We start from the raw sequence: 27,801 nt of genomic DNA on the forward strand, positions 1-27,801 counted from the left end.
TATGACAAGCCCCCAAGGGAGGTGTTAGGTAAAACCAGTCTATCTTTTTATTCCCACCACCCACCTTTGTTAAACTAAGCACACTGAAAACTCAAAGGTCCCCAGAGAAAGGCGCTGCTGCTGGATTGTGAGGAGGTAACTCTGGGCATAGGGAGCACCCAGAGTCCTGGTGAGAACATTCAGCAAAAGATTTGAAAGGAGAGGTGTCAACACCTTTGGCTATTCCTTGCAATACAACAAACTTCAGCAGTTTCCCAAGTATAGAATGGTCAATTTAGTCCTTCCTGTGTCCATAAGAGTTTCTTTTTATTGCTTTTAAAGCTCTGCTGGGGATCTTTTCCCTGGTGCAGGTGACTTTGGAAGCTTCCCACTTGTGGTGCAGTCTCCTTGCTGGCCCTGGATGGGTTCCAGACCTCCACGTGTCCAGTTGTCGTGGAAGGGAAAAACCCAGTCGTGTCCCTGGCTCTGGGAGCTCAGCCTGGTCCTGGCTGGAGCAGCAATAACATAATGATCTAGATTCTCTTTCCCTGCAAGACCCTGATAGCTCTAAATAGAAAACTGGGGAATGAAGTGATTTTCTGAGTTTGTGTGTGTTTGGTTGGTTTTGGTTTGGTGTGTGGTTGTGTCTTTTCCTTCTTTGCTAGCACTGTGTGAGCCATTGGTGGACACCTGAAACTGCCCTCTAAGGCTATGAAAAGACTGATGTTTTGTAAGTTGGTAAGGATAGCAGGAAACAATGCAGTTATGCCTGGGTTAATTCTGTCTAGATACATGCTTGCTTAATTCTGGTTCATGTATTCAGGATTTTTCTACTCTATTTTTTTTCTCCCTTTGCAATCAAGACACTTTTCTGGGTTGCAACCCTCTTGTCTTATGTATTGGGAAGGTGGGATCTCCTGTGTATTTCTGTTCAATGCTAAGGCTTAAATCTTAGCTGTATTTAACATTAGTTAGTTCTGTAAAAACTGAGGGCCAGAATCCAGCAAATGTTTTCAAAGTTGTCTGGAGGACTCACACTTGTAGGAAGGACGGACTTTGAATAATAATGACCAAACACATCATCTTCTGAAGCAACATCTTTAGAATGATTCTGATAAATCCAAATTCATTAATAAAGCAAGTTCATCTGATCCCCCCAGTGTTTCTCCAGGAACCATGTTGTTTCTTCCCAGGAGGAAGAGAGAGGCATATGGGGTATTGGTAGGCTCATTTTGATGAGAACAACTCCAAGCTCCTTACAGCATGTTAGGAAAATTAAAGAAAACAAAGCCAAGCAACAAAGCCACCGACTCAGTCTGTGCTGTGCACTGAATTTATGAGCCCTTTGGGCAATCCTGCAGCAGCTCTGAACTCCTGCTGATATGTCTTCTCTTTGGCAACCTGGCACTTCTTCCCACAGGTCTCTGCTGTTGCGCCTGTTCTGCTGGAGAACTGATTGCCCTCTGGGTCTGGGATAGATTAGTTTGTACTTAAGCAAACTTCATCAGCCATCAGGGTAATTAAGTGTCTGTGGCGTGGGCTTGCAGTTGTAGAGGTCAGGAGGCAATCTGCTCCCCTCTGTTCAATCTTGCACTTTTTACCAGACAAATCCAGCCTTGGCCTCATTTTACTCCTTTACATTGGTTTAATTTTAGAAGCCAGCAGGGATGCCATTGCTGGAAGGAATAGGAGAGCCAGATACTGTGAAATAATGGGAGAGATTAACCTGATGTACCACCTGGACTCATGGTGAGGACCAAGTGCTGCTGGAGAGTGAGTCCCACAGGCCCAGAGCTGCAGTGGGACGAGGTGGATGGTGCCACCGCCACCTTACTGCTTCCCTGATCGAGTGGTCAAGCAAACTGCTGTTGGCATGAAACCCAAAGTTCAAAGTTGTTGAGAATCTAATTTTTTTCTTCATCATTCTATGTCTTTTTCTAATGTTTGAAATGACCCACAATTGAAACCAATGGCATCAAAATGGGTCCTGAGGCCGTAAATTGCTGGTTCCAACAGATGAAGGAAACGGTCAAACTGATATATTCCTTGAGGTCTCCAACTGTTAAACCGACAAAGCAAAGCAAAACTTAAGGCATTGATAGAAGACTATTTTATCAGAACAACATTACAAAGGATGGCTCAGTTATACTTATGTAATGAGACAATTCTTGTGGCCCCATCAGCTACGAAGATCTGTTTAGTAATGTTATTTTTCCAGGCAGGAGCAGGTGTTGGCTAGAGCAAACTATCTGGAGGATTTTTGAGTAGAACTAGACTTGCCCTCACAAAATCCTTAATTGCCTATTTTTTTAATTGACGATTTTAACAAGCAAAATTCAAATGCCACATTTTACCCTCCCCAGGTGATCCTGTGAGGTGCTGAGCACCACCTGTGGTTTGTGAAACACTTTCAGTTCTCCTTGATGTTGTTTGGAAGAAAAGAAGATAGCAGAGCTGAGAGTACTGAAGCCTGCATTTCTGAAGTGACCAGCAGTACAAGTTGTCTCTGTTAATAAAAGGCTTTCTACCTGCATCACTATAGGGCTGGTTTTTAGAAAGTACTAATTTGAGGGTGGAGGGAATGACCTTCCAGTGGCACAAATCTCCTCTAGTGGCAGCTGAGTAAGAATAGAAAAGTTTCTGAATTTGCTCAACACCTAGCAAACCCTTTCTGTTGCCACTTGCCCCGTTTCTGAGTGCAGTCAGCACCGCTGAGCTCCCAGAGTTTGTTTGAAACAACCATCTGTTGGTTTTGGCCCCGAAGATGCCAGCTTTGCTGCCCTGCAAATCTGCCCATTGCTGCCTCAAGTTGAGCGTAGTAAAACAGCAGCCTCTGGCAGCAACTTGCCAAAAATCAGCCATCCTAGAGACTGAGATGAGGCATTCTGGCTCTTGGTCCTGCATCCTAGTCACTGGGAATGCCAACTTTAATTATGTTTTACTGGCAATGTATATCTATATCATTTTGGTACTGAATCAGGGCATTGCGCTCCAGCCCACCGCTAGCAGTTGCATATCCTCCAAAGCAGATGTGGATCTTTTTATGAAATCCCAAACACTCATCACTTACTGACTTTTTGCACTGAATTGAGTCTACTTCCAGACAGCTGATTTGTGGCCAACTCTGTTCCACTCGTATCCATTTCTCTCCAGTCTCCCTGCTTGAAACACATCTGGACCACCATGCTCTGGAACTCTTTGGGGTTTTGAGGCAACATTAACATGGTTTAAATATAGACATCCAGCAAAAAGAGCGGGCTAGTTGGTGCATGTAAAAGGTAGGTGCTGTACGTGTACCTCCTTTGTGTGAAAATAGGGAATATCCATGTGAGGAAATGAATTCAGAGTGCTTTCCATCTTTGTCTATTCCATCTGTTCTTAATCAGCAGACACATTAAAGTGGGCAAGAAGGCCTGCCTGGTGGCATCATACGGTTCATCTTATTGCCCAGTTTTATTGCCAGTTTTACTATGGAAAGATATTCCTGAGTCTTCGTTGAATTTGTAATTTTAGTGTCATTTGGTGCTGTAATAGCAGAAATGCCTCCTATATCTATACAATAGTGTGAGAAGGATTTTTGTAACTTTACTGGGTGTTCTGGAAAGTTGTTGAAATGTTTGGGTACTAGAATGGCCAGATTCTTATTTAATTATAAAGCTGTGATAGGATTAACACAACTGCTGCTCGCCGTCCTCACAAACTATGATTTGCTGATCTGTTTAGAGAGGCAGAGATTTCAGTCTTGTGTTAGATCATGACATGCAGAAGAATATAGCTGAGAAACATGGAGGCTTTAAACCTGAGTCAGGGCAGTGACTGAGCAGATTTTGCGTCTTTTGCTGGTAGAACTCACTTAGGAAGGCTCTTGACTGCTGCTCCCACCTCTTGCTTCCTTCACATGGATTTGTGTTTCTGGCACACCAAATATCAGATTATTTGTGGAACCCTATACTAACTGGAGGAGAGAGGGAGGGAGAGGTCAGGAACAACAATTCTTTAAACATTCTTTAAATCATTACTGCCTGTGCTTACCATGCACTTTAAAACTTGTGTTAAAATCCAGAGTGCCTTGCTCTGCCATTTTAAGCATTTCTTGCTAGTCACTCTCAGTTCGTTTGCGTGCAGCCCCGACAGCAGGAGCCTGGTTCTCTCTGGAGCTGACATTAGCACCGTTGCACTGGGCTGGCACAGCGCAGCGTGCTGGTGCGTTCCCTGGGAGACTGTCTGCTTTCCATTTGTTTCACTGCTCTGGAAACAGGCCTGGCTGTAATGGCCCAACGTATCTTAAAACAGGGAAATTACTAATTCAACTCAGTGAGCATATTTTCATTTTAAGAGAGTAACAAATTAAATAAACTCCCTGCATTTTGCATTTGAGACCTCAGTGTTTCGTCTGCTGTAATCTAATTCACCCATTCATTTCCTGCACATTCATTTTATCCCATTATTTGAAATTTCCTTTGCTTTTAATCCTGTGTTTTGAAGAGAGTTACAGCAGAGAATAGATGAGAGAGTAAATGATAAATAAAAGAACAAATATGCCATAATATAGCTTGATGTGCTCCTAATCAATCTGCTTATCGCAGCTGAATCCTTAAAGTCAGATATGCAACTTTTCTCTCTCAAGTTGATTAAAACTTGTTTGAAAATAGGTGAAATGGGGCCATGTGTACGACCCACCTGGGACTTAACTGTTGTGTTTGGCTTTGTTTTCCACAATAGCAACGATAGTTGCAGAACAAAAACAACCAAAATATGACCACAGGGGCCTTTTGGGGCTACTTTTAACCAACCACCCTCAAGCAATGAGATCTTACTTAGCACTGAAATATTTACTTGTCTAGCTGGGGAAAATCGCTCTGCAATCAAAAGACTTGGTATTCCAGGAGAGTCAATCAACGTTTGTGTATCAATCAGCTCTTTCTGTACACTTTAGATGAACTGTAACCAGGGTTGTCTCTGGCTCACCTACTGCGTCCTTCCTAATGCTGTCTCACCTGCTTTGGTTGGCTCCCGGGTGCTCTGTCCTGGGTAATTGTGCGGTTTAGTTCTTGTCTCCCTGGAGGGCTTCCTGACCACGGGAACCACTCAGAAAAATGGTTACCCTCTCTGCATTTTCTAAGACATTGATTGCTTTTCATCATGTGGCACCTGCAGGTCTGTGTGGCCCCCTCTGAGCTGGCCTGGGGGAAGGTTGGATGAAATTTGAGCATTGGCCCATATAGGAAAGGGGAGGAGCAGGCTGGGATCTGGTGAAGGTTTGCTAAGGTTTTGCACAAGATCCTGCATTCTGCTCTGAGCACAAGCAATTCCTGTGTGCTTCTGTGTGTGCTGAGGATGGCCAGAGAGGGAGTTGATGAAAACCAGCCAGTGTCCTGCATCTTCCCACTCTCAATTGCAGTAACTACTCAGAGGCATATGCGCGCAGATCTACGTTAATTTTGACAACTGGAAACCGTTGACTGATATATGACAGGCAACAGATTTTCCTTCATCTAACACTGTAGCCAGGTGCCTGTTTGGGTTTTGCAATGCTCATCATCCATGTTATTTTTACAATTTTGATGAAATAAACTTTGTTTATGATATGGGTTCCAAAACGACCTTTGGAAAGAATAAATCATTCTAAATCTGTCAATTCCTCTGTAGTCATGTTAGAATCAGTGCGCGCTCCCCTGCCTGCACCTTCCCCACCCCCAAATAAACGTGTTTCTAAAAAGTGTGGCAGTTGCACACGCCCCATGAGGTCCAGAGCTTTCAATGGGGCAGCTGATGGCTCTTTAGCACCTTTTGTGCCCCGCTGTGGCTGTTCTCAGTCACTGCCGACCACAATGTCACCCCCCCCCCGAGGCACGGCTGGGGCAGCAGGAGGTGCCCAGCCCCAGAGAAGCTTCTGGGTGATGTTTGTAATGACCACAGCTCAGATCCAACCTGGCTATCAAACTAGGACCACGCCAAAGACCCCGTCTGAGTGATCCTGGAGCAGCAGGACTGTGATTGAGCCCTACCCATAGGTCAGGGAAGCCATTTAAGGAGACTTCCCAGGATTAAAAGCCCTCATCTTCTCATTGCTCGGCGATTACTTCTCCTGGATACATCCTTGAGTGAGCCCTTCCTGTCCCCCAGGCAAGTGATAAATTTCTGGGTACCTTTGAGTGAGAGAGACTTTTCTTCTAAGTGTTTGTGCACTGTGGATCATCACTCTTGTGTGGTTGTATAGTAATAATATCCTAAGTGGTATATTGAACCTATGGTTTATTAAATGTTGTCAGACTAATTACTGATTTTGTATCACCCCTCCACACACCCACTTGTCTTGGTTTCTATAACTTGATTTTGGTCTGTCATTTAGTTTTGGTTTTGGTTCCAAATCAAAGTTGGTTTAAGCTAATTGTTTGCTTGGAGTCACTTTGGGGTGCCTCTGTGACATGCAGTCCAGTTTTACATATTAAGAGGAGCATCAGGACTGTGAGAAGGAGCAGAATCAGCATGGGCAATGATCTTGTGCTTATGGATCACTCTATGTGATGATCTTTTGTAGAGATAATTTCGGTGACAGCATGATGCTCCATCATGTCAATAATCCTGCTGGGAGTCAGCTCTGCTTGTTTATCACTATTTGCGTGGTTTGTTCTCCCCCCCCCCTCGCCTTGCCATTGTGTTGAATATTGGAAACACTTCACACTAAGGCATTATTGGCTCATTTCTGTTTCCTGGCCTGTGCTGGGGGCTGCACTGAAAGCAGACACACGTGTTCTGTAGAGCCAAGGCTGGCACAGCATTGCTGGGAGTGGTGCGGAGCAGGGTTCGGTGTGTGACACCTTTCCCACCATGTCAGGATGGAGAAGACTGCCCATCTGTCTTTTTCATGATTTGTTGTTTTAGAGGGTTTTGCTTGGTTGGGTTTTGCTTTTGCAGTCCCACGGGAAGGGCAAAGGCTGGGCAGACAAGGGCCCCTTTGCCCAAAGCACGTTCTTCACAGACAAGTGGTGGCACCGCAGTGTCTTGCTGGCGTTCACTGCTCACGCTGCACTTGTTCTGCGGAGATTGGATATTGTGGCTGTTTGGCCTTATTATCTGATATTTTTCTTTCACCTCTTCGAAAAGCCCAACTCTACAGTTTTGTTTCCCTGCTCTTTACAAATGTGGAAGTATCACATCTTTCATGTTGGTTTCGGTATTCTTCAACAAAACATTTTTATATAAGCATTCAGGACACTCTTGTATTTGTTTTCCAGTGAATACATCCTATTGTTGTTAAAGCCTAATTATTCCATTCTCTTTGACCTGCAAGCCATGGTACAGGATACCAGCAGCTACTCAGTTCTAGGAAATGGGTCTGAAGATATAAATCACTTCTTATATTAGACACAGCCCAGGATATGTTGCATTAGCAGTTGCCATATTGTGTTAGGATCTGTGGTGATTAGATTTTCAGTAATAGGAGCAGGGCAAATGTATTATACACTTACACAATTAAACATATTGTCAGGCTGAGAGTGAAAGGATGGGGTAATGGAGAAACAGGGACAAGACGGGCTTTTCTTTGGAAAGAGCAAGCGCGGAGAGGTCACGCTAGAGATGGCAGGAAGTTTAAGCCGAGTTTAATGTGGTTAACTGGGGAAACATGCAGACAGAACAGTGGAAATCACGCGAGCAGAGAAGGTCGCTTTGAGTTCTTGTGGGAGAGGGAACAGTCACCTTGTGAAGCACCAGTAGACAGTTTGAACTGCATTGGAGTGGGCAGAGATGCCCCAGGATCTGAAGCTGGAGCAGGAGAGAAGTGCTGAGCTGCAGAAGCCAATAGAAGTTTGACAAAGTGCATTTAGCTTTGAGAAATAATGATAGAGTAGGGGTGATATGGTCCTGAGGTAGCAGCTTCAGTGAAGCTGTGTTGACCAAGGATGTTGAAAGCTGCTGAATTCCTGGGGTTGCTGTGGCTGTGTGGCTGTGACTCGCACTGGTCACTATCGTTTTCCCTTTCCTTTGTTTTCAATTTTTTCTTTCCTCTCACCCACAAGTCTGAAAAGCTCCTTGAAGTTAATGTGAGGACTTTAGTTGATTTTTAGTGTACTATGGATACGCCTCCTCTTATATCATGGCTGGATGCTGATTTCTGAGCTGTTCTGGTTCCAGGCAGCATCTTTAATAGCATGTTATTATTTAAAAAATAATGATTTTAATTACTTTCCAGAAAGCTTGATATGAAAATAATCTATATTGTTTTGTTTCTTTTCATCGGAGAACTTTTCCACACTGTAATGTGCCTGACTAGACCCATTCCATCATGTTGTCTGTTTCATTTTAAAGTCACTTGAAGAGCTAATACTTGGTTATTAGACTATTTTCCTTGACACAGACATTTGTTTTTAAATAGTGCGTGTCTTATTTTTCATAGCTGATGTGACTGATTCAGATTGGATTATTTCATTTGACCCAAACTGGGGCTGTGGTTTGAAGATCCAGCGAATCTGTGGGCAGCCCTTTTTTCTTTAATAGCAGACTAATTGGCAGACCAATTAATCTGCTCATCTGTGAAGAGAAAATTTATAGCAATAAGTAGTTCTATTTCCAGAAGTCATTCTCTAAAGTAACATTACGGTGGCCTTGTTTACTTCATGCCCTGCAACATGATCTAGTGTTTCAACAGTAGCACAGGTCAATTAGTGGACAAATTAAGCAATTATTAGCCACTAACAAGGGTGACTGGCATCATTACCCTTCCTGTTTACCAGCAAACTGTTATTTTAATACAAAGATCAACAAATAAATTAGGGCATCTGTTGTATTGCCATGTCTGCCTTGAAGTAAATTATATTAAATGGGCTTTGGTTGCTGCCAAATTCTTAACCCTGGCCTAATGAGATACTCTGATATCTCTCTTGCTGATTAGAAGCTGTAAAATTTGTTTTGTATTGATTTATTAAGAGGAGGACTGAGTTCTCTGCGATGGTATTTTTTTAATAGTCTGATATCTGTCTTTTTAAACATTATTGATCCAGAGACTATTGGGTTCCTTTGAAAGACAAAGCTATTTGCTAATTGTATTGATTATTTGGATGCTTGCAATAATTTAATGGTGAGGTTTGTATATGTAGCTATATGCCTTCATCTGATGCTTTTCTTACATTCCTTAGAACTGTGTTTACTTCCAGGTCAGACTTGGTGAGTCAGTTACTTTTAGCACTACTTGCTTTGTATTTTTATCACGGGGTAAGACATCTTCAGATTTGTCTCCTACATTAGAAAATAGAGCAAATCTCTTTGGATTGGGTGAACTTGGCTGCAGTACCCCCTAATAGACTGGCGCGTGTTGGGGAATGCTGAGTCTCGTTTGCCACCAGCCTGCTGCTGTCTGCTCCCTTTGGTCTGGCGTGGCTGGCGCAAGAGTGACTTATGCAGAGCAACACGCGTTGTGTTCATACACAGCCTTCCACATCATAGCACGTGCTTGGTTAGGGAATAATAATTCCCTGTGTGAAGCTGCAAAGTGTGGCTTGTGGCTGCCAAGAGCCCTTTGCCAAGCTCTGCAAGTGAGGCTGCAGCAATAACCGGAGCAAAATGAGCAGAATGCGGACGAGGCTCTTTGCTGGCACAGGTACAGCCAGAGCAGAGCTCCGAGAGTTTGGGCTCCTGTATTACCTCCTGAATGAAAAGCAGTCGCCTTGTCCCCGAGGTGTTCGTGGTCCTCCTTGTCGCATGAAGAGCCGCTAGAAGTGCACGCTTGGTGCGCTGCCAGACCTCGTGGCTAAACCGTTCCACCCAGGTCTTTGTTGCAGTGATGACCGTGTAGGCGATGTGATATTTACGCTGATTTTATTGTGGCTGCTTTGAAAGATTGCACCTGACCTAAAGTATTTTCTGGATGTACTGATTTCTGAATAGTTAACTCTTTCAAGTAGAAAACACAAACTGATGTGATTTTTTGAGTCTAGTTGCAAGCTCTTGTAAACTAAAACCATCCTAGTGTCTCAAGAAGCCAGGCGCCAAGTGTGGCATTGTTTTCCTTTAAGTAGTTCTGAGCCCTCCAGGTGTGTGTACTGTGGATTATGCTTTAGAGGCTGCCAGAACACAGTTAGAGCAGCAGTTTAACACAGCTAAGCCTTTCATGTTTGCATACAGCTAGGAAATCTGGTTATTCCAGATCCAGCTGTGTCCCTGTCATTTCTTCCTGTTCTTGCTGTTGTATAATGAACAAAAGACACAACACCAGCCAAAAAGCAGAGCAATGTTCGGTTTCCTTCATTGGGAGGAGGTAATTGCAGAAACATTTCCTGAGCAATATAATTATGTATATGCTAATTTGCCTCAGAAATTCAGGTTTAGTCTCTTCTCAAGTGAAAGACCTGGTTACGGAAAGGGACTTTCTCTTCTCTGGGATTAGTCACTAATAGATGGAAAAATTGCTGATATTTAGAGTCTAATTTGCCTCAGCAAATTGGAATTCATTCCAACAGCAGCATCGGCTCAGATTTGTTAGTATTTCAAATACAAAATGAGCCTTAGGAAATAGGCTAAATGAAGGAGTTGTACAGAATGTGAGATTCTGGTCCCATCTTTAATGTATGTTTCAGCTGAGCTATAAACAAGTGTATGTAACTTAGCATGTAGCTGGGTTTTAGTTTGTTTATTTATAAAGATTTTGATTGGCTCACAAAAAGTCAGGTCTAAACACAGCTTGTTTGAAGTCAGCTAGTTAGCCCATACCATCTCTTCTATGCTCAATTGTTGCTTGTTATATCTATTCCCTGGGGCTTTGCCCTGTCCAGCGTTAAATGTTTCTGATGACGGGATTCCACTCTTCCCCTGGAGAGACAATTCCACAGTCTAATAGAGCTCGCCATTAGTGAAATTTTACTGATGATCAGCCTTAATTTTTCTCTGCTTAATTTTATCCTGTTACTAGAGAGCAGTGATTGATTTATTCTGGGGAAATTCAGTAAATGGTTCCTGCTTCACAGGATGGACCTCACAATAAATAGCAAATTGTCATGACCTATCCGTGGGTGTCCTGAGATTACACAGGAACTCAATTTATCTCGACATTAATTCCCTGGAAGCTATTTCTGTCAGTACCAACTCAGCGGAGGAACAAGCAGTGAATTTAAGGGCCAGCCTGCTGCCCCAGCCCCAGAGCAAGGAGATTGTTGGTCGCTCCCTGAGCACCAGAGCCAGAGGCAGGAGCTCCTGCAGGGTCCAGTGCTGTGCCTGTGCCTGAAGGAAGGGCATTTAGGGTCTGCTTCCCCTGTCACTTGCCTTGGTTCCACACTAACAGAGCTTTATTGATGAGGTGGAGCTACTCCTGGTGTAAAGCTAGTGAGGAATCTGACCTTCTAAATTCCACTCTATCAATCCCACAGTTTCCCTGTGCCTGGTACAGAGTTTATGTAACTATACCAATTTAGTGAGGTACTTTCTACCCCTTTATATGTTCGGATGATCTGAACTCTGTGTTCATATGTCCAGTGTAAGTCTGGACATATGCTCAAACAAATTTGAGGTGCCTCAGCTTGACCAATTGCTGCTCGTGAGCTGAGCTGCAGTGTGTGCCCATGTGTGCCTGTAAAGTGCTAGGCTTAAACCAGCAGGTTTTACTTCAATTCAATGCTTAGAAGGATTGGTGTTTTGCTATTGTGACTCAACTGGTTAGCAGAAACTTCTCCTTCTGTGGAAATGTGACCGTATCTGATACTACAGTCGTATTGCACTTGCATTATGAGGATGGTCTATGGTATTTAGCTTTGAAGTTCTTATGTCTGGAGTTTTTAGAAGGTGGCAGGTTCTACGTGATTGCAAGTGGTTGGTTTATTCTGTTGGAAGCAGGAGCAGTGCAAGGAACCAAGAGGAATGATTATTCTAATCCTTTATATCTGATATTTCAGATAGATATCTGGAAATAATTGCTATCATAAACCCCCCTCCTCAAACCCTTTCATTTTTCTCAGGTATAATTGATTTCCTTGTGAGTCAGCATCCTATTGCGAAAGTACTGAGAGACAACCTGGTCTTCAAGATTGCACCCATGCTCAATCCCGATGGAGTATACCTGGGAAATTACAGGTATGGTGTGGAGCATGAATCTGTGTATTGTTATATCTACATTATACATCCTGCACTGTTTTGTCACTGCATCTTATGTGGCTTGTTTCAATTAATTCCTCTGAAACTGGAGGTTCTAATGTGGCCGTTTGCTTCCTGACGTTCTCATTGAGGAAGGGGGCTCAATGGCAAACTGACTTGGTTCAGGAGGTAGAGAGCAGCTCCCCAGGACAGCAGGGTATCTGCTTTGCAAGTCTCCTCTGGGCTAGGAGTTAAAGCCAGCTTAGACCTTCGCTGTGCTTTATAAATGCATTCATTATGCTGCTCATCAGCCTCTATGTAAATGTGTCAGTCATTCACAGTTCCCTTCAGCTACCCAGATCGTCCATTAAAGTCACGGATTTCAGTCTGTTATTGTACTGTGACAGGGGTACATGGAATGGAATAATCATTCCACCCTATGCTAATTTTCCTTCATTTTAGTTTTTGAATTGCTGCTTTACCACCTCCTCTGTCGAGAAGGTATTCAGATAATCTTTTGTTTTCCCTAAAATCGTTTGCTCTTAATGCATTTATTTACAAAATAAATGTGCTGCTGGAGGTGATAATGAAAAGCTGTTGATTAGTTGATGATTTGTTTGTGGGGGCAATTACATGTACCACATAGTTCTCTGGAGAAGCCCCTGAGAAATGTAATATACTGTATGTAGTTGTGCTTACAGCACAAGACTAAATAGCACAATACACCCTGTAGCCAGGCTAGCTTGTGCTTTGGTCTAATTAGGTGTTGCGTTGGTAAGCAGAACAGGACTGGGTTCTTGTGTGGATGAGGAGACCACTGAGAAGCTAGAAGGTGCAGAAAATGGTGCTGCTGGCTGTTCTTTGTTTTGCGATGTGCTTCTCAGGCTTCCTGTGCCTTGCTGCCTCCTAAACTGAAATAACAGGGCATTATGTGGGTGCTTTCTGCAGTGCTTATGTACATGTTCTATAAGTGAAACTTGTGAGGACGCATGATCTCTTTCCAACTACACTGATACTCCCACAACTCTTGACAAATCCAAAGCCAGGGAGCAATATTGCAGTGGTGGCGTCTCGCAGCACTAGGAATTTATCATAACGCTTATGTCACTGCACAGGAATAAAGCCCTAAAATGGCTCTAGAATCTGATACCACACTGCTACGCTCTGTTACATGTGCCCTGTGTGTAGGCAACTCCAGTTGCAATTAAGTATCTTTCGTTTCCTCCATAAATTCATTTGCCCTGTAGGCTTTTCTCCTGCGCTATTCATCCTTTCTGAGAGGCACACAGCTTGGCACACAAGCATATGGCTCATAACTTGAAAAGCCTTTTGGGAACTCAGGTATTGTGAAAGGGCGCATGAATTCATTTGGAATTGCTGAGCCTGATGCCATACTATTGTTTTACCTTTTCACGATATGCAGAATTTCCAACCCTTCTGCACTAAAGAGACTTTTAATGAGGTACTTGGAAAAGCATTTGATTTTCTTGCAAACACTTCGTTTTCTTGCTTTGCTTTATTTACAAATGGCCTAATGTAACCAATAACTTAAAAATGAGGGTAATAAGCAAAATGCCACCTATTGTCTTGAGAAGAATATTAAGAAGCCTAGTAATGTGCCGGCGTTGTAGTTAACTAGTGCTGAGTGAAGAATTTACAGCAAACGCTATTTCCCGCTCATACAAAATCCACAGTTTATTTGCTTGAATTTACTGGATGAATTGAAAACAAAACAAAACAAACCTAAGGATCAGTTGCTACTATTTGCAAATTTAGCACTGAGTTTTCTCTGTGATTGGCTGGATAAGTCTGTTCCATCTCTTTTGGTCTTTGTTGAGATTAGCACATCAATAGGACTTTCTGAAGTCTTGCAGGTAGGGTGGTATAACACAGATCTGTTTGCTGGGGCCAATCTCAGTGCTCTTGCAAACAAGGTCTGTGTTACCATATGCAGCAAGAGCAGTTTTAGGCATTTGAACTTCTATCTCCTGTTATCTCCCTCTTTCTCAAAGCAGCAGCTAGTGACTATTTCTTTGGTTCATTGAAGGTTCACATTCAGAGCTATGCAAGCTAAGATAATGAAATGGGTAATTAAACCTCATGCTTGAGTTTGTAAATTGATCTCCTGCCAGCGCGAGAGAGTTTTTTTACCCCGCCGGTACGCAGCTTTGTACGATTGGCAAAGTGCACTGTTGGATGCACTTCACTGTCCTCTGAAACCCCAGGTGCAGCGGGCACCATTAACAGCCTGAGTGTGTCAGCAGTTCTTGTAGAAGAGATGGGATATTCTAGTTCTCTTGTGATCAAACTGGGAACTAACCACTTACTTACCCAGGATGATGTGGTAGCGCTTGGCTGATGGGATTTTCTTCGTTGTCGTTTTTGGGGTGCAGGGCTTTCACCAAGGGTTTACGTCCTCTGTTCTTCTTCAAAATCTTTGTTTCTGTCATGGAGGTACCCCAAAATGACTCCACCCGAATAATAAGCTTAAACCAACTTCAATCTAGAACAAAAACTGAAAACAAATGATAGAAACCAATGCAAAGCAAGGGGTGTAATCCAAAATCAGTCAGCACTCCAACAACATTTAATGCACCTCAGGTTCAGCATACTAGCCGGAATATTGTTACCGTATGACCACACAAGAATGAGGATCCACAGCGTGTACTCACTCAGAAGAGAAGCCTCTCTCACCCGAGAGTACCCCCAAAAAATAATCTCTTGCCTGGGGGACAGCAAGGGCTCACTCAAGGATGTATCCAGGAGAAAGAACCATTCCCCAGGGAGAAGATGAGGGCTCTCAATCCCGGGAAGTCTCCTTAGATGGTGTCCCTGATCTAAGGGCTGGGCTCCGATCACAGTCCTGCTGCTTCGAGAGCATCGCTCAAAGGGGGTCTATGATGGGTGCCTCATTTTATAGCCAGGTCAGATCTGAGCTGTGGTCATTATGAGCATGGTCCAGAAGCTTCTCTGCACCTGGGCACCTCCTTGGCTGAGGACTTGTGAGGGTCAGCATCAACCAAGGTGTGCAAGTGCGGCACAAAAGGTGCTGAGGAGCCACCCACTGCCCTATTGAAAGCTCTGGATCTTACATGTTTGTGTGCAGCTGCCACAGTTTCTTCGTTCTGGGTGCTTGTGAACTGAGGTTTAGGAGTTTAAGCCAAAACTGCAACAATAATGCCAAGAATTGTCTGTTATCAATAAACTGTTGCTCATTCTCAAGAGAACCGAACAAATGGGTTGTGAATCTAAAGGGACTTTCTTGTGGTGAGATGTTCATAACAAGCAACAAGCGAGTTTAGCATCACAGCGTTAAAGCACAAGTGCTGGTGGCATAGGCACATCTGTGAGGAAGGTTGTTGATATATTGCATATACATTCAGGCAGCTCTAAAAGAAGTGGTCATGGAAATGAGCATCAGTGTATCAGGGTGTGTGGAAACAGGGTGTTCAATTTCACTGATTTATTCAAGTATATCCAAGAGCTTAAAAAGTGTATTTGTGGACCCATACAATTAGCAATTAAAAGACAAAATGAGTTAAGCATCCCCTCTCATTTAGTATGTTTGAAATATCTATGCACATTTTTAAAATATAAATGGATGATAGTTGCAATTTGATTGTAATCTTAGAGCATACGTCTTTTAATAGAAAGACAACTAATGCCATTCTGTCCCTTAATAGCTATTGCTTGTGTACATAAACCAAGAGAGTTAGTGAAATTACCTGTACTCGACTTTATTTCCAGTGACGTTTCTATCTGTTTAGAAATCAGAGCACTTAATTTTTGCTTTCACCTCTTTCTTTCTGAAAAGAACTGAGAAACGAAAAATCATGGGCAAACCACACTACAACAGATCAGAGTTGGCTGGGTGCAAGTGTCAGAGGGGTTTGGTGTGGAGAAGGGGAGCGCAAATTCACCTGCAAACCAAAGGACTTTGGTACATGCAGGATAATGCCAAGTACCTGCTGTTTACTGTGGTCAAGGATGTAGGGTCTCTCCCAAAACGAGAAGAAAGGTTTCATCTCTTTCTTGAAGTCTTTGAAGCCTGGTACTACCGTACTTCGAAGTGTAACTGGCTTTGCAGTTACAGTGTGTAGAAAATGTTATGTCCACATGGGTTTCTTAATTAAACTGCCCAGGAAGGTGCCGTTGGTTGACCTTGCTAACATAGTGAGTATTCAGCATAAATCACCCTCTGTCCTGGCTCCTAACTTGTCCTCAGCTCTCAGCTGAATTGAAAGACCTCTGTTGTTGGGCATGGTGCATGACTTGATACTTTGCTTAGCGAAAGAACACGGAAAAAAATAACAATATTTGTGAATTTCTCCATAACACTAATCTCACCCTGTCTGGTGGATTAAACTGTGGAGCAGGTTTAGGAAATAGAGAAAAACTAATGCTGGGAAGAGAGTTTTCTTGACTTTTCTCTCTCGGTTTGCAGTATAGCATTATCATCTTCTGAACTTCTTACCACCCCCGGGGAGGTGGAGTTGGACTAAGAAAAAAAACCCATGTTCTTGATTTAAAAGTTGCACATCCCCAGGCTTGGCCTGAACTTTCCTTTATGGTGAGCTTGTTCTTAAGCTGGCATTCTGCAGCTGAACGCTGAAACGTGTCCCTGCAGGCGAGATGACTGTACCGCACCGACTTAGATTAGTTCCAATTTGTCAGCCTCACCTTCCGGAGACGAAACCCTATCCTGGCACCGAAAGGGATGCGCTGCTTAGTCTGGGCAGCTCTTCACTGAGCTATCCCAGAAATGCCATGACAAAGCAGTTGAAATATCCTGACCGTTCTCTACAGGCTTTTGTTTCATGACCCAGTAAGGCTTCCTGCTCTGTGTCATTTCTGTGTTGCCTTCAGCTGATTAGCCGTGACAGTATCAGCCATCGGTAAATTAAAGCCATGAATTAGCTGCAATGTTCCCAACTGTCATCACTACAATACCTTTTTAGCTTGATTGTGGAGGTTGCAAGAATTCGTGTGAATGGGGAGAAGAGGGCACATGGTGATTCTAATCCTTTCTTGTTTCACTGTCAGGTATGATATTTTTGAAGCCAACACAATCTTAAGTGCTTGCTCGTGTGAGAGGTTAACAAAGCAATTTGTTGGAGGGAGAGGAGGCCAGTCCTACCCAGACTGGAAAGCCAATTGTGCCATAAACACTGTCAGAGTCCATATTGCAAAGAAAGCTGTGCTGGGATTAAATGTTTTGGACAAATGGTATATTTTTGCCCCAGAAACGTAGTTTTGTAAGGACTGAAATGGTTTGTGTGAGTCGGATTTGGCAAATTGTTTCAAGTGAAAAAAGGGAGCTGGAGAAGCTTGAGAAACATTTAAAATTATTCATATCAACATTTTATAAAGGACAATTTTCTCTTGTTTTTGTTTGTTAATGGCATGATTTGTTTAAAAACCAGACTTTTCAAGGATTTCTTTGTGTCTGAAATACAAACAGAAAACGAGGCTTTGGACTAGATGAAGCATTTCAGATTTATCCTTGCTAGGTTCTTGTGGACTTTATTTCTGTGGCTCTAGAAACAGCCAAAAGTTCAACAGCTGTGTTCACATGTAATTTATGAGGGAGCTTTTGGCAGTAAAAGCATATGTAGACTTTACCCAAATTATTTTAGATCTAAATCAGAGCTATATGTTATAACACTGAGGAGTGCTGATTTTGGTCTTCGATAATATCACTTTGGGGAATATACCTATTCTTGCATACATACCTGTGTATATAGATGTTCGCAGTGACTGGATATGTCACGTGTTTCTTACTCTCACTTGTCCAATTGTGAGACATGGTTGCTCAGATGCATACTGTCATTTACATAGTAGATCTTTATTATTTTTCACCTGTTTTTCTGGTGAGGAAGCTGTTTGTTTGTTTTTCCTGAGCTTCATTTAATTCATGTGAAATTCCTGCATTGCCTTGAATTGAAAACCAGTGTATCCATCTCAGAAGACAAGATGAAGCTCTCAATGGAGTTTATTTTTCCTAATTAGGTGTTTGTCATTGTGTATTCTATATAACAACATATAAGTAAACAATCATGGACCTTTTGAATAAATTTATTGGTTTTATTTATGTTACTGGGCATAAAAAAATCTATAATTACCAGGTACAGACGCAATATAACTGGTATTTAATGACAATTACTTTTTGTTACCATAGAAATGAGCCCGAAGTAGTTACCTATAATTTCTCATTCCCAAACCTCACACATGTTGTATTGCGGTATTACCATAGTAATTGCCTATTAGTCATCATAAAATAAGCAGTTACCCAGAAGATATCAGGATAGTGTGAAATTTCTCATCTCTTTCAAAACTTGCAGCACACGCTGCTTCTTGTCTTCCTTCAGTGGGATTTTGCCTGACTGACAAGAATATCCATTGTACATTAACCCAGGGGAAGAAGGGACGTGATCGAGAGAGAATTGCACGCTAAAAATACACTAAGCCGGGAAAAGTGTGTTCCATCCCCTGAAAATATAGAACTAGTTCTTATTGAAAAACAGGGATTTTCAAGCCCATGAAATGGAGGCTTATTCCTTGAATTCCATGAATTTCCTGTTTTATTCTGGGAGAGCAGCCGTGCTGTGTCAAACCTCACAAGGTACCCACTAACGCAACAGAGGACAGTGCTGCTCTCCCTCTTAAGAGCAGGAGATGCTCCAAAGGTGTTTTCCCCTAAATAGTTTTCCTGCTTACAGTGATTTTTGTCTCAGACATTCCCTGACCTCATGGGATTTCTGTCTGTTCGGTGATGTGCAGTGGATTTGTCTTCCCAGCGCTTGGCCCGTTTGCCCGTGAGCCCCAGTTCTGCGTCTCCTCTGGCCCGAGGCTGTTGAGCTCTGGCCCCAGGGCAGGAGGCACCACGCGCTTCAGCCTGCTGGGAGCTTCAGGGGCTTCTCCTCCATGGCCTCTCTTGAACCTTGCTTGTCGTCTTAATTTAGATTGCATGTTGTTGAGGCCAGTGAGTGTCTCTCTCTGCCTGCCTAGATCACATGTGGTATCAGCTGGGAGCTGGTGACCCACATGGAGGTAAATGATGTTCTCCTCCATAGCCAGGACTACAGCAGAGGCAGGTCAGAGGTGCTGAGTGCGTTACTGACCCCCTGGTAGAGCGGGGGCAACTGAGCTCTTCTCATCCTCCCTGTCCTTTTTCAAAACAGGAAATCCAAGTTGGCTTTCCAAAGCTTCCATGTCTTTTGACAGCTTCTTGCGTTAAAACCAGAGCTGTGGCCAGGACCAGCCACCCTGATATTGCGTAAAAATCAGAGACCTTGCATGGCGAGGCAATAGCCGTTACCTTTTATCACCTTCTCCCACGTGCTGAGGGTCAGGATGAGGCACGGCAGCAGCTTTCTCCTCTTCCAACTCTTGCTCGGCATCGAGGACAGGTCAGGAATTTCTGTGCTGTCCCAGGTTTGGACCCTGGAAAGCAAAGTCTGGGGTGGATCTGCAGCTGTGACACAGGTGTGCTCTGGGCAGCAGAATGGAAAAGACCAGGGAGGCAAATGAGCAGCAGAGGTTTGTTCTGGCCCTTATATCCACCTGGCTTGTAGCATTGCCATTCCTTGCCTGCTTGGAAGTTTTCTTTCCGTTGTGGCTTTTATTGCCCAGAGAGTGCTGTGATTGTAGGATAGTTACAGTGGTTGCTGTTTTGCTCACCATTACTTAAAAAAATCTTCCTTGTAAAAAAAGTTGTCATCCTTTATCTTAAAACAAATATTGGGTCTGCAAAAGGGTTCCTATCTACTGCCATTGCAAGTGCTCTTTATATTGATGTGGTAACTGCTCATTTAAAGCATATTACAGCTCCTGAGTATTTTTCAGTTGCTATTGATGTGACAAATTCTCTTGCACAGAGGACTGCACCAATCAATAGAGTCAGTATATGTGCTTTAACAACAAAGCCACATGCCTTGGGGTTCCAGTTGTATCTAAACCTTTTAGTAGCATTAAATAAAGCTATATTTATTTTGCTTTTGGTACAAGAATAAAAAAAATCCAAACCCAACCTAATTTAATACAACTTGTTGGAAGGGTTTGAAGGCAGCATTATGGGGCCATTTTCACTCGTGATGAATACGTAACTAGTGTCAGAGCTGCTATTTTGTTGTTGTAAGCGAACCCTTCTCTTTTAGTTAGATTGATCTGGGCCTACAAAGTAGCTTTTTAGTTTTAGACAAGCAGGGAGAGAAGTCATAATGAGAAATATTGAAATCATAGCTTTTTTATATCTGCCATTATTCCACTGAGAATGAGACACGATGTCCTTAAAGAGACAGGGCTATTTATTTTCCATTTAAATAGCACCATTTGTGATTATTACCTTTGAGCTGTTACGCAGAGAATAAGCACCCAACTCCTGAATCCCAGCCAAGCAAATACAAGTTCGGCACCCAAGTGCCATTTATGCTGTGAATTGCTGTAGGAGCCTATTCTTGAACTTCACTGACTCTGCTTTTTGCAAGTTTTTGTCTCCTAGAATGTATTTGCAATTAACAGGGGTCTTAATGTCAATTTGGCTGAAATGTTTGTTTCCTTCCCTCCCCTCCTGAATAACTGATCATAGGTCTGAATAACCCCATCTGGCTTTCTTAGCTTTACTTTCAGTTAAGTAACTAAACATACTGGACTTCCTTCTCTTTTCTTTCCTCTTTTTTTCAAGTCTGTCGTGCATCTCTTGTGATTCGAGTTCTTGCCCATAGAAACGATCAAAGGACCAGAGTCTCCAGTGGTTTTTCATTTGTTTGTTCTTGTATTTTTCTTTTCAATTCTGCAAATGACTTAGTAAACTTCAGCCAGTTTACTGTAGATCTTTGTCTTGGTTTACTCATCTGCAATTTAGGAATAATTAGATCTCATGTATCTAAAATTAGCAGCAGATCTACATTCTTTAGTGTGTGGAGAAAAAAGGAAAAGGAAAAACCCCAAAGATGGTGCATTCCTTGGCTTTGAGGCACTCTGTAGGTACCAAGCAGCATTGTTTAGAAGAGCAGTCTTTTTAAATACACGCATGCAATCAAAGCAGTGCTTTTTGTTAGTTTTGCAAGTGAGAGAAGGGAGAAACACGCTGAGTTGGTCTTTGTCTGATGTCGTAAGGAGCTGAGCTCCATTTCTTGGACAGCGGTTGCCAGGCCGGCATCCACAGCATTTAAGAACAGAACAAAAGAGCAGAGGGCTGCTCCGAAAAGGCTCTTTGCCAGACACAGGCAGCTATGGCTGTGACACAACCCAAGAAATATGCTGTGTATTCACAAATGCCATCTGCTGGTAAAGTTTATTGAGCTATTTCTGGAAACAGGTGCAAGACATGCCTGCAACAGGCGTTTTTTCTTGGTGGCCTTCAGGCACACATTGCTGGCACCTAACACGCATTGCACCTCGCTGCAAACACACCAAAGGGACCCTCCCACCCTAGCAGTTGCCATAAGGGTGCTGTGCCAAAGTGTCTTGAAAGAGGGCGGGTGTCAGCACAGTGTCCGTGGGCAGGAGACGTGTCTGTGGCACACGTATCCCAAGAAGACATGGCCTGTGGTATGGAAAGTGTTTGTGTAGCTGTCAGCAATGGGGACAATCCAGCTTCCAATGCCCAAGACTTTGTCTTCTCCCTTCCCCCAAATGATGCTGTTGCTTTGCTGAAGGTCTAATGCAGAGAAGTGCTGAGAAGTGTCTCTTGCAATGAGGGTCGTGACTCTGGAGTGAGTGTTGATCCTCCACGGGCTTTCTCCCCCTCCTGCCCTTGAGCTTTGTTTAGTTTTCCCTCCTTAACATAATTATTGGCCCCAAAAAAGTGGTATGGTTCCTTGCAGAAACCAAGAGCAGCTGAAGCTTAGAGTGAACTGTGTTGTCTTTATCTGTGTTATATTTGCCTTGCCAGCAGCATCGCTGAGTTGTCAACTCATCTGGGAGCAAATCCCAGAACCTGAAGTGTTGATGAGGTTGAACTCATCTCCTGTCCGGGGATGGAAGAGCTGCATCCAGCCTTATAGACAGTCAGACAACTGAGGCTATTAATGGGGATTCAAGCTGTCTTTGTGCTATCAGTTAGTGACTGGGGCTGTTCCCTAACCAGACTCCTTCATTCTTGCCCTGCTTTGGGAGTTACTTTGTAAGAGACATCTCTGTCCCGACTCCTGGCAGGCGTGGAGTTACTGTGGTGCTTGGCAGCACTCTCTTGATCTGGAGGAGAACTGAGACTCTCCTGTCTGTTGGACCAGAGAGCAGAGCCAGGCTCCTTTTGTATTTCAGCTTTATAGGTTACACTTGAGTGCTGGTTCATGCCAGCAGGGTTTGGCTTTGCAAAACTTAAGTGAAAAATGTAAATTACAAGCGCAAAGGAGAAGGATTTTCCTTAACTGTAGAAATGACCGATTAGGGGTCAAATTCTGCCCTAATGAGAGCACTTATTGTTTCTTCTAGGTGACAGCCTAAAGAGGGAGAATGGGGAAGGTGTTTTGCCTGCTATCTGTGAGCATAGGAAGGCTCAGTACGTGATTAGTGTGCATCCTAATTTTGGATTGTTCCAGCCTAAACAGCATCCCAGGATCTTTTCCAATGTAACTAATATTCCTTTCCCCATTCACACCCCCATTTCAGCAACATCTTCTCTCCTAGACCCACGGATTCACCAGCTGTCAGAGAAGCCAGATGAGGGGTGAATTCTTTATGAAGAGCTTTCTGGACAGAGATACTGGGATTTTCTGAAGTTGCACCCATTTACACAAGATCACCAACAACCAGTGATCACTCCCGTGGTCTCTGCGAGAGTTCCCTTCCTTGTAGTCCAGTTTTATCATGTTATACAAGTAAGGGGTTCAAGTACTTGCCTTCAGTCCACTGCAGAATGATTTATCACCTATCAATAGAAAAATCCTGTCTTCCTGTTCCAGCTGCTGTTATGTGGGTAGGGAGGTGGAAATCCCATTCAAGTTACTAGGAAAACAATAGCAGCCTAAGGGAATGCTTGTTTAGGCTTTTCTTTGTTGTTTTCTTTTCCTGGGTGACAGCTGTTCTTTTATTTTGTGTTATTTTTTTTTTAAATTGCAGCACTTAACATGATGGCAGCTTGCTGTATAATTTATAATATTAGTCCTAAGGGCAGTATCGTTTAACATGAAACAATCCTGAGACAAATCTAAGTAATAAACATCCATTATCTAAAACTATATTGTATTAATAAAACAATATTAAATAACTGGAGGATGCACATCACTTCTGGGGAGCGTAAAGGCAGACACCTGCCCAAAATTCCCACTCACAGGTCTTGGTCAACACGTTGGCTCCCAGGGACCATAATCTCTTTGTGACTTAGAAATGCCCTTTTCTTACTCTTTGTAGTAAAGTATCTCTGCGTGGTTCAGAGTTGTGAGGATTCCCGTTCTCTATTTGGAGAAGACACTTTTTTCTTAGGTTAATTCTGACATGTGAAGTGTCCCGAAAGAAACACGGCCAAGGGTTGAGTTTCAGGAGCTCTCAAAGTAATCCTGGTGGTCCTTCGAAAATGTAGGTTGTGGCTGTAAAGGAAACTTTATTTAGCTGCAAGTACACAAGCGTCTTCTGCTGCAGCAGAGAGAGATTGGAGACTGCTGTTTCACAGCTGCTTTAAGCTGAGGCAAGTGCGTGCTGGTACCCAAAGGGGCACTTCAGTTCTGCTTTCCCTCCTGGCTGTGCATCCCTGCCAACTCCTTTTAGCCACGACTGGGGCTTGTGTGGCAGCACTGGGAGCCAGAAAAGGACCCATCCTGCACAAATCCCGGGCTGTTCTCACATAGTTCCCTGGGCAGCCAGAAAAACAGCACCTAGGCAGGAGGGGAGGATTGAGCAGAGAGGGATCTCTTTTTAGTGGCAGCTTGGGTATAGATGGGCTTAGAGCCATTTTGAAGCCAGAGCCCAAGATCTAGGTGGCTGTTGTGCAGTTATTGTAGGTATCTTAGAAATGAAAGACAGTGGTGACCAGTTATTTTTGGACGGTTGTTGGTGTGTTCAAATGCAACCGTGCCTACATGGTCTTTTTCTTAGTGTTATTATTTGCTGACAGCAGAAAATGATTATTTATACTGCTTGTTACCAAAGCTGGGTGATGCAACATGTCTGTTCAGGAAAACAGGGGGTTTATAGTGTAAGAGTCTGGAAATGAGCTGTTGCCTTGCAAATGTTAATTCCCGTTATGTACACATGGGGATAAAACTGTCCACAAAATCCTTTTCTCTCTCTGTTCCCTATAAATACAGAAGCCACCATAGCTGTGCTGACACAGCAGAGGGAGCTATTAATCTCATGGCAAATTATGTCTCTGCTGCCCCTGGCATCAGGCAGAGGGAGGATGTCAGGGTAGTCTGGGAGGAGGGAGATGTGACAGCTGATTGACAGCTGGTGGTGCCTAAGAGCTGGAGGAAGGAGTTGGGATCAGAAAAAGGATGTGACATTTCTGGACGCACAGTGTCGAGCCACCGAAACAGCTGCGTCTGCCAGTGTGAGTGGGACAGGTGTTCTGCCTCTTCTTCCCCTCCCAGACTGGAAAGGATGTATATTAATAGAAGTATATGCGACTTAACGTGCAGCTACTCGGTGTTAACCCAGGTCCCCAGGGAAGAGCAGTGCTTATTTCAGGCTGCGCAGATCATAAACCTGCTGCCTTGTGTGGCGCGTGTGCTCGGAATACTAATGCTCCTTTTCCTTTTCTTTACTGACACAGCCATTGAGCTGATGAATTGTATAGATTATACAATGATAATGGATGGGGAAGGGGAATTTCATCTGTCTCTTTAACCAAAATATGAACAGTAAATCCTGCCTGTTTGCAGAGAACAGCTGGATTTCTAATAACACTGGAATGCTGTTGTGGTGGTGGAGGGTGGGTGAGCTGCCCCCTCCCTTTCATCTCTGCCATTCAGACATCTAAATGCTTGCAAAAGGACTGGAGTGTTCCAGCACCCCGAGGCTAATGCAGTTCTCCTGGGAGTCTGCCAGCTCTCTTGGATCTAGGAAAAGCCTGAGCCCCTCTATGGTGCTTCTGTACCATGCCCAGGGAAAGAAAGGAAGGCAAGGGCCTTGCGTTTGATTCTCCAAGTAACAGCTGGCAGAGAGAATGGCTTTTTCTTGTAAACAAGATGAGTGTCTATTCATGGAGTGGGCTGAGCTGCGATTTGATCCTGTGCAGAGCAGCAAGTGAGCTGCATTGTGCAAGGGCTCGTGGAAAGGTTGGGTGTATCTTTGGGAATTCCAAAACTCAAAGAAGAGTGTCACAGAACTGTGCAAAGCCTCTCAGGCTGCTCACATTTTGTGTTGTTAATAATCAATTTCATATATTAAATCGAATCGAAATAGGTTAGCAGGGGAGCCTGAATGTTCAGGTGATGACAACGCATTGACACTGCCGTGTTGACCAGAAGCCACAATCCTGTTGTGCTGGGTGATGTAGAAGTACATCATAAATGATTCTCACTTTCCCAAAGTGCTTTCAGAGCTAGAAGAGTGTGTCACAGCAGGTGGACAAGGCAATCAAGCAAGCTGTTATAGCAGGGGAAGACAGAGTACTAAATAGAATAGGATGAATAGTGCTAGGTTTTCTTCTTTTTTTATGGGTTTTTTTTCCCCTCTCCGGTTGGTGGCAGGAAACACAATAGCTAACTATACAATCAGACTGAATAACCTTCATGTATCAACTGATAGTAGGACTATTCTAAATTGGGTGAACCCAGGGAAGGATCTTTCAGTGCCAAAATACATTTGTAAGGGAAGGTTGACCCAAAGGGTGTGTTTTTTCAGAATGGATTACTTTCAGATGCTCTTCCGTTCTCCTGTTCTTTACTCCCTGGGCAAGACTGTGGAGCTCTATGCAGCTCCCAGTTTCAGCATTGCTTACATTCTAGCACTAGGATTGTCATTATTCTCTGGTAGCTGAGCAGTGTTATGGTTCCACCCATTGTTTTACATCTGGATTAAATTGTCATTTTACACATCTGGGGTTAGGTTTGTTTGGTAGGTTTTGGAAATCCACAGATGTTCAAGTCAATCTTTCGGCAGTGCTTGCTAGCGAGGAAGCTACACAGTATGAATATCTATTCCATGCAAGCATTTCCAGCAAGTTTTGTAGCCCAGTTTGGATAGATCATCTGTCTGCTCTTCCAAGACTGAAAAGAATAAGTCGACAAACTGCCAGTTTATCTCCTTTACTTTCTACTGTGCCTTTGCTAATCTTCTGTACGTTTTCAGCTGCTAAAATAATGATTTTGTTTGTTTTTAGTTCTTCCAGTAGGGTTTACTTTCACTCCTGTGGTTGGCATGCAAGGAGGAACTAACACTGGTCTAGGTTTGTTCTTGACGTCTCCATCTTGCTGATGTGTTGCTAATCAGTGTAAAAGACAGACAGGTCACATCCAGGAGATGTGCTTCTATCGGTGTAGGTGAGAGGCAAGTGCAATCCTAGCAGACAGTTCTTATTCCCTACATTGGTCACCTTTTGAATTACAGATCTGATTTGCTAAAGTCTTGTCATTCTCATTCTAGTTTCTGTTAATGAAATGCATTTAACTGTCAGCTCTTGTTAACAGTAACAACGCAGCTAAAGATTCATAAATTCCCACGGGAGTCAAATGACTGCTACCTTAGAAGAACTCAGTCAAGTACTTTTCATCTCCGAGCCAGAGAAGCAGACAAACATAACTTTTGTGATCCAGCCAACCAGAATATTCTGAATCCATCTCAGACTTCTATTTCTGATTCCTGTCTGAAAAGATCTAGATAAATATTCTGTTTCTGAGAAGCATGGGTTTTCGAGTCCATGTCATCACTCAGGTGTGCTCTTCATATCTTAGATCTATCTCAAATTATTACTGGAATATTCAGAAATCCAGGTTTTCAAAAGCCAGGCAGACCAGCGCAGTCCATAGACGTGTAAACAGGTGTGTTTGGCACAGGCTCAACCCATTCTGAAGAACTACAAGAATGAGAACAGAATTAGACAAATTGCTGTATGACAAGACAGTCCTGGTTTGTTTAGATTACCAGACAGAAAGCAAAGGAATGAATTACACAATCTAAGACTGTATGTGGGGACTCGTCAGTCTGTGATCTGAGTCTGAGCACATGCATAAGGAATATACTAAAATGGAGTAACACGAAGATTACTTTTCAGTATAATATGGGAGATCATAAAAGAGCAGAATGGATTGACACTGATGTTCAAGAATCGAAGATTCACATCCTCGAGAGGGCGGTTAAAGGCTGTGGTGTGTTTTCCGTGATGGACTCTTTTGAAATCAAAACATTTTCCTAAAAGATCTGTTTGGGGGTTTGCTGGGTATCTTTTTTGTGAATGGGAATGGTTTCAAGGGAGGTCTCTGTGTCTGAATGGTGGATCAGCAAACATGATCACAGTAGCCCCTTACTGGCTCTAAAATGTATGATTTTCAAAGTATTGTGCAGTGTTGATAGTTTTCTTTTGCAAGAAATCCATATACCAAATGATGTCCCGATCTTTCTTAGAATTATATGTTTGACTGGAGAAATTAGGCACACTGTGTATGAACTTAAATTATTCAATTGAGCTGATGTATTCTGCAAGTTCTGGAGCTAATTTCTTCATTTCAAATGACAAATTCCCTTAGAATTAGTGGAAGCTAGAGGGCTTATCTTTCAACTGGCCAATGCAGAGGGGTTTACATTTTGATATCGTGTAAGCTTAATAGGGTAAAGAAGAAACATCACAAAATAAAACCTCATAATTTCTCTGAAAATCCAGTT

At 43.1% G+C, this 27,801-nt stretch overlaps 1 protein-coding gene across 1 annotated transcript in view; it reads left to right on the plus strand.

The window, feature by feature from the left end:
- The window catches only part of BEND5 (BEN domain containing 5), an 876,445-nt gene that overhangs the window by 675,025 nt on the left and 173,619 nt on the right, over positions 1-27,801 (plus strand). Inside the window, exon 8 of the mRNA XM_065842086.2 lies at positions 11,925-12,039. Within this exon, the coding sequence (XP_065698158.2) occupies positions 11,925-12,039 (115 nt within the window). The remainder of the gene's footprint in view (positions 1-11,924; positions 12,040-27,801) is intronic.

This window comes from Patagioenas fasciata, chromosome 6 (assembly GCF_037038585.1).
Source record: "Patagioenas fasciata isolate bPatFas1 chromosome 6, bPatFas1.hap1, whole genome shotgun sequence".
NCBI lineage: Eukaryota > Metazoa > Chordata > Aves > Columbiformes > Columbidae > Patagioenas > Patagioenas fasciata.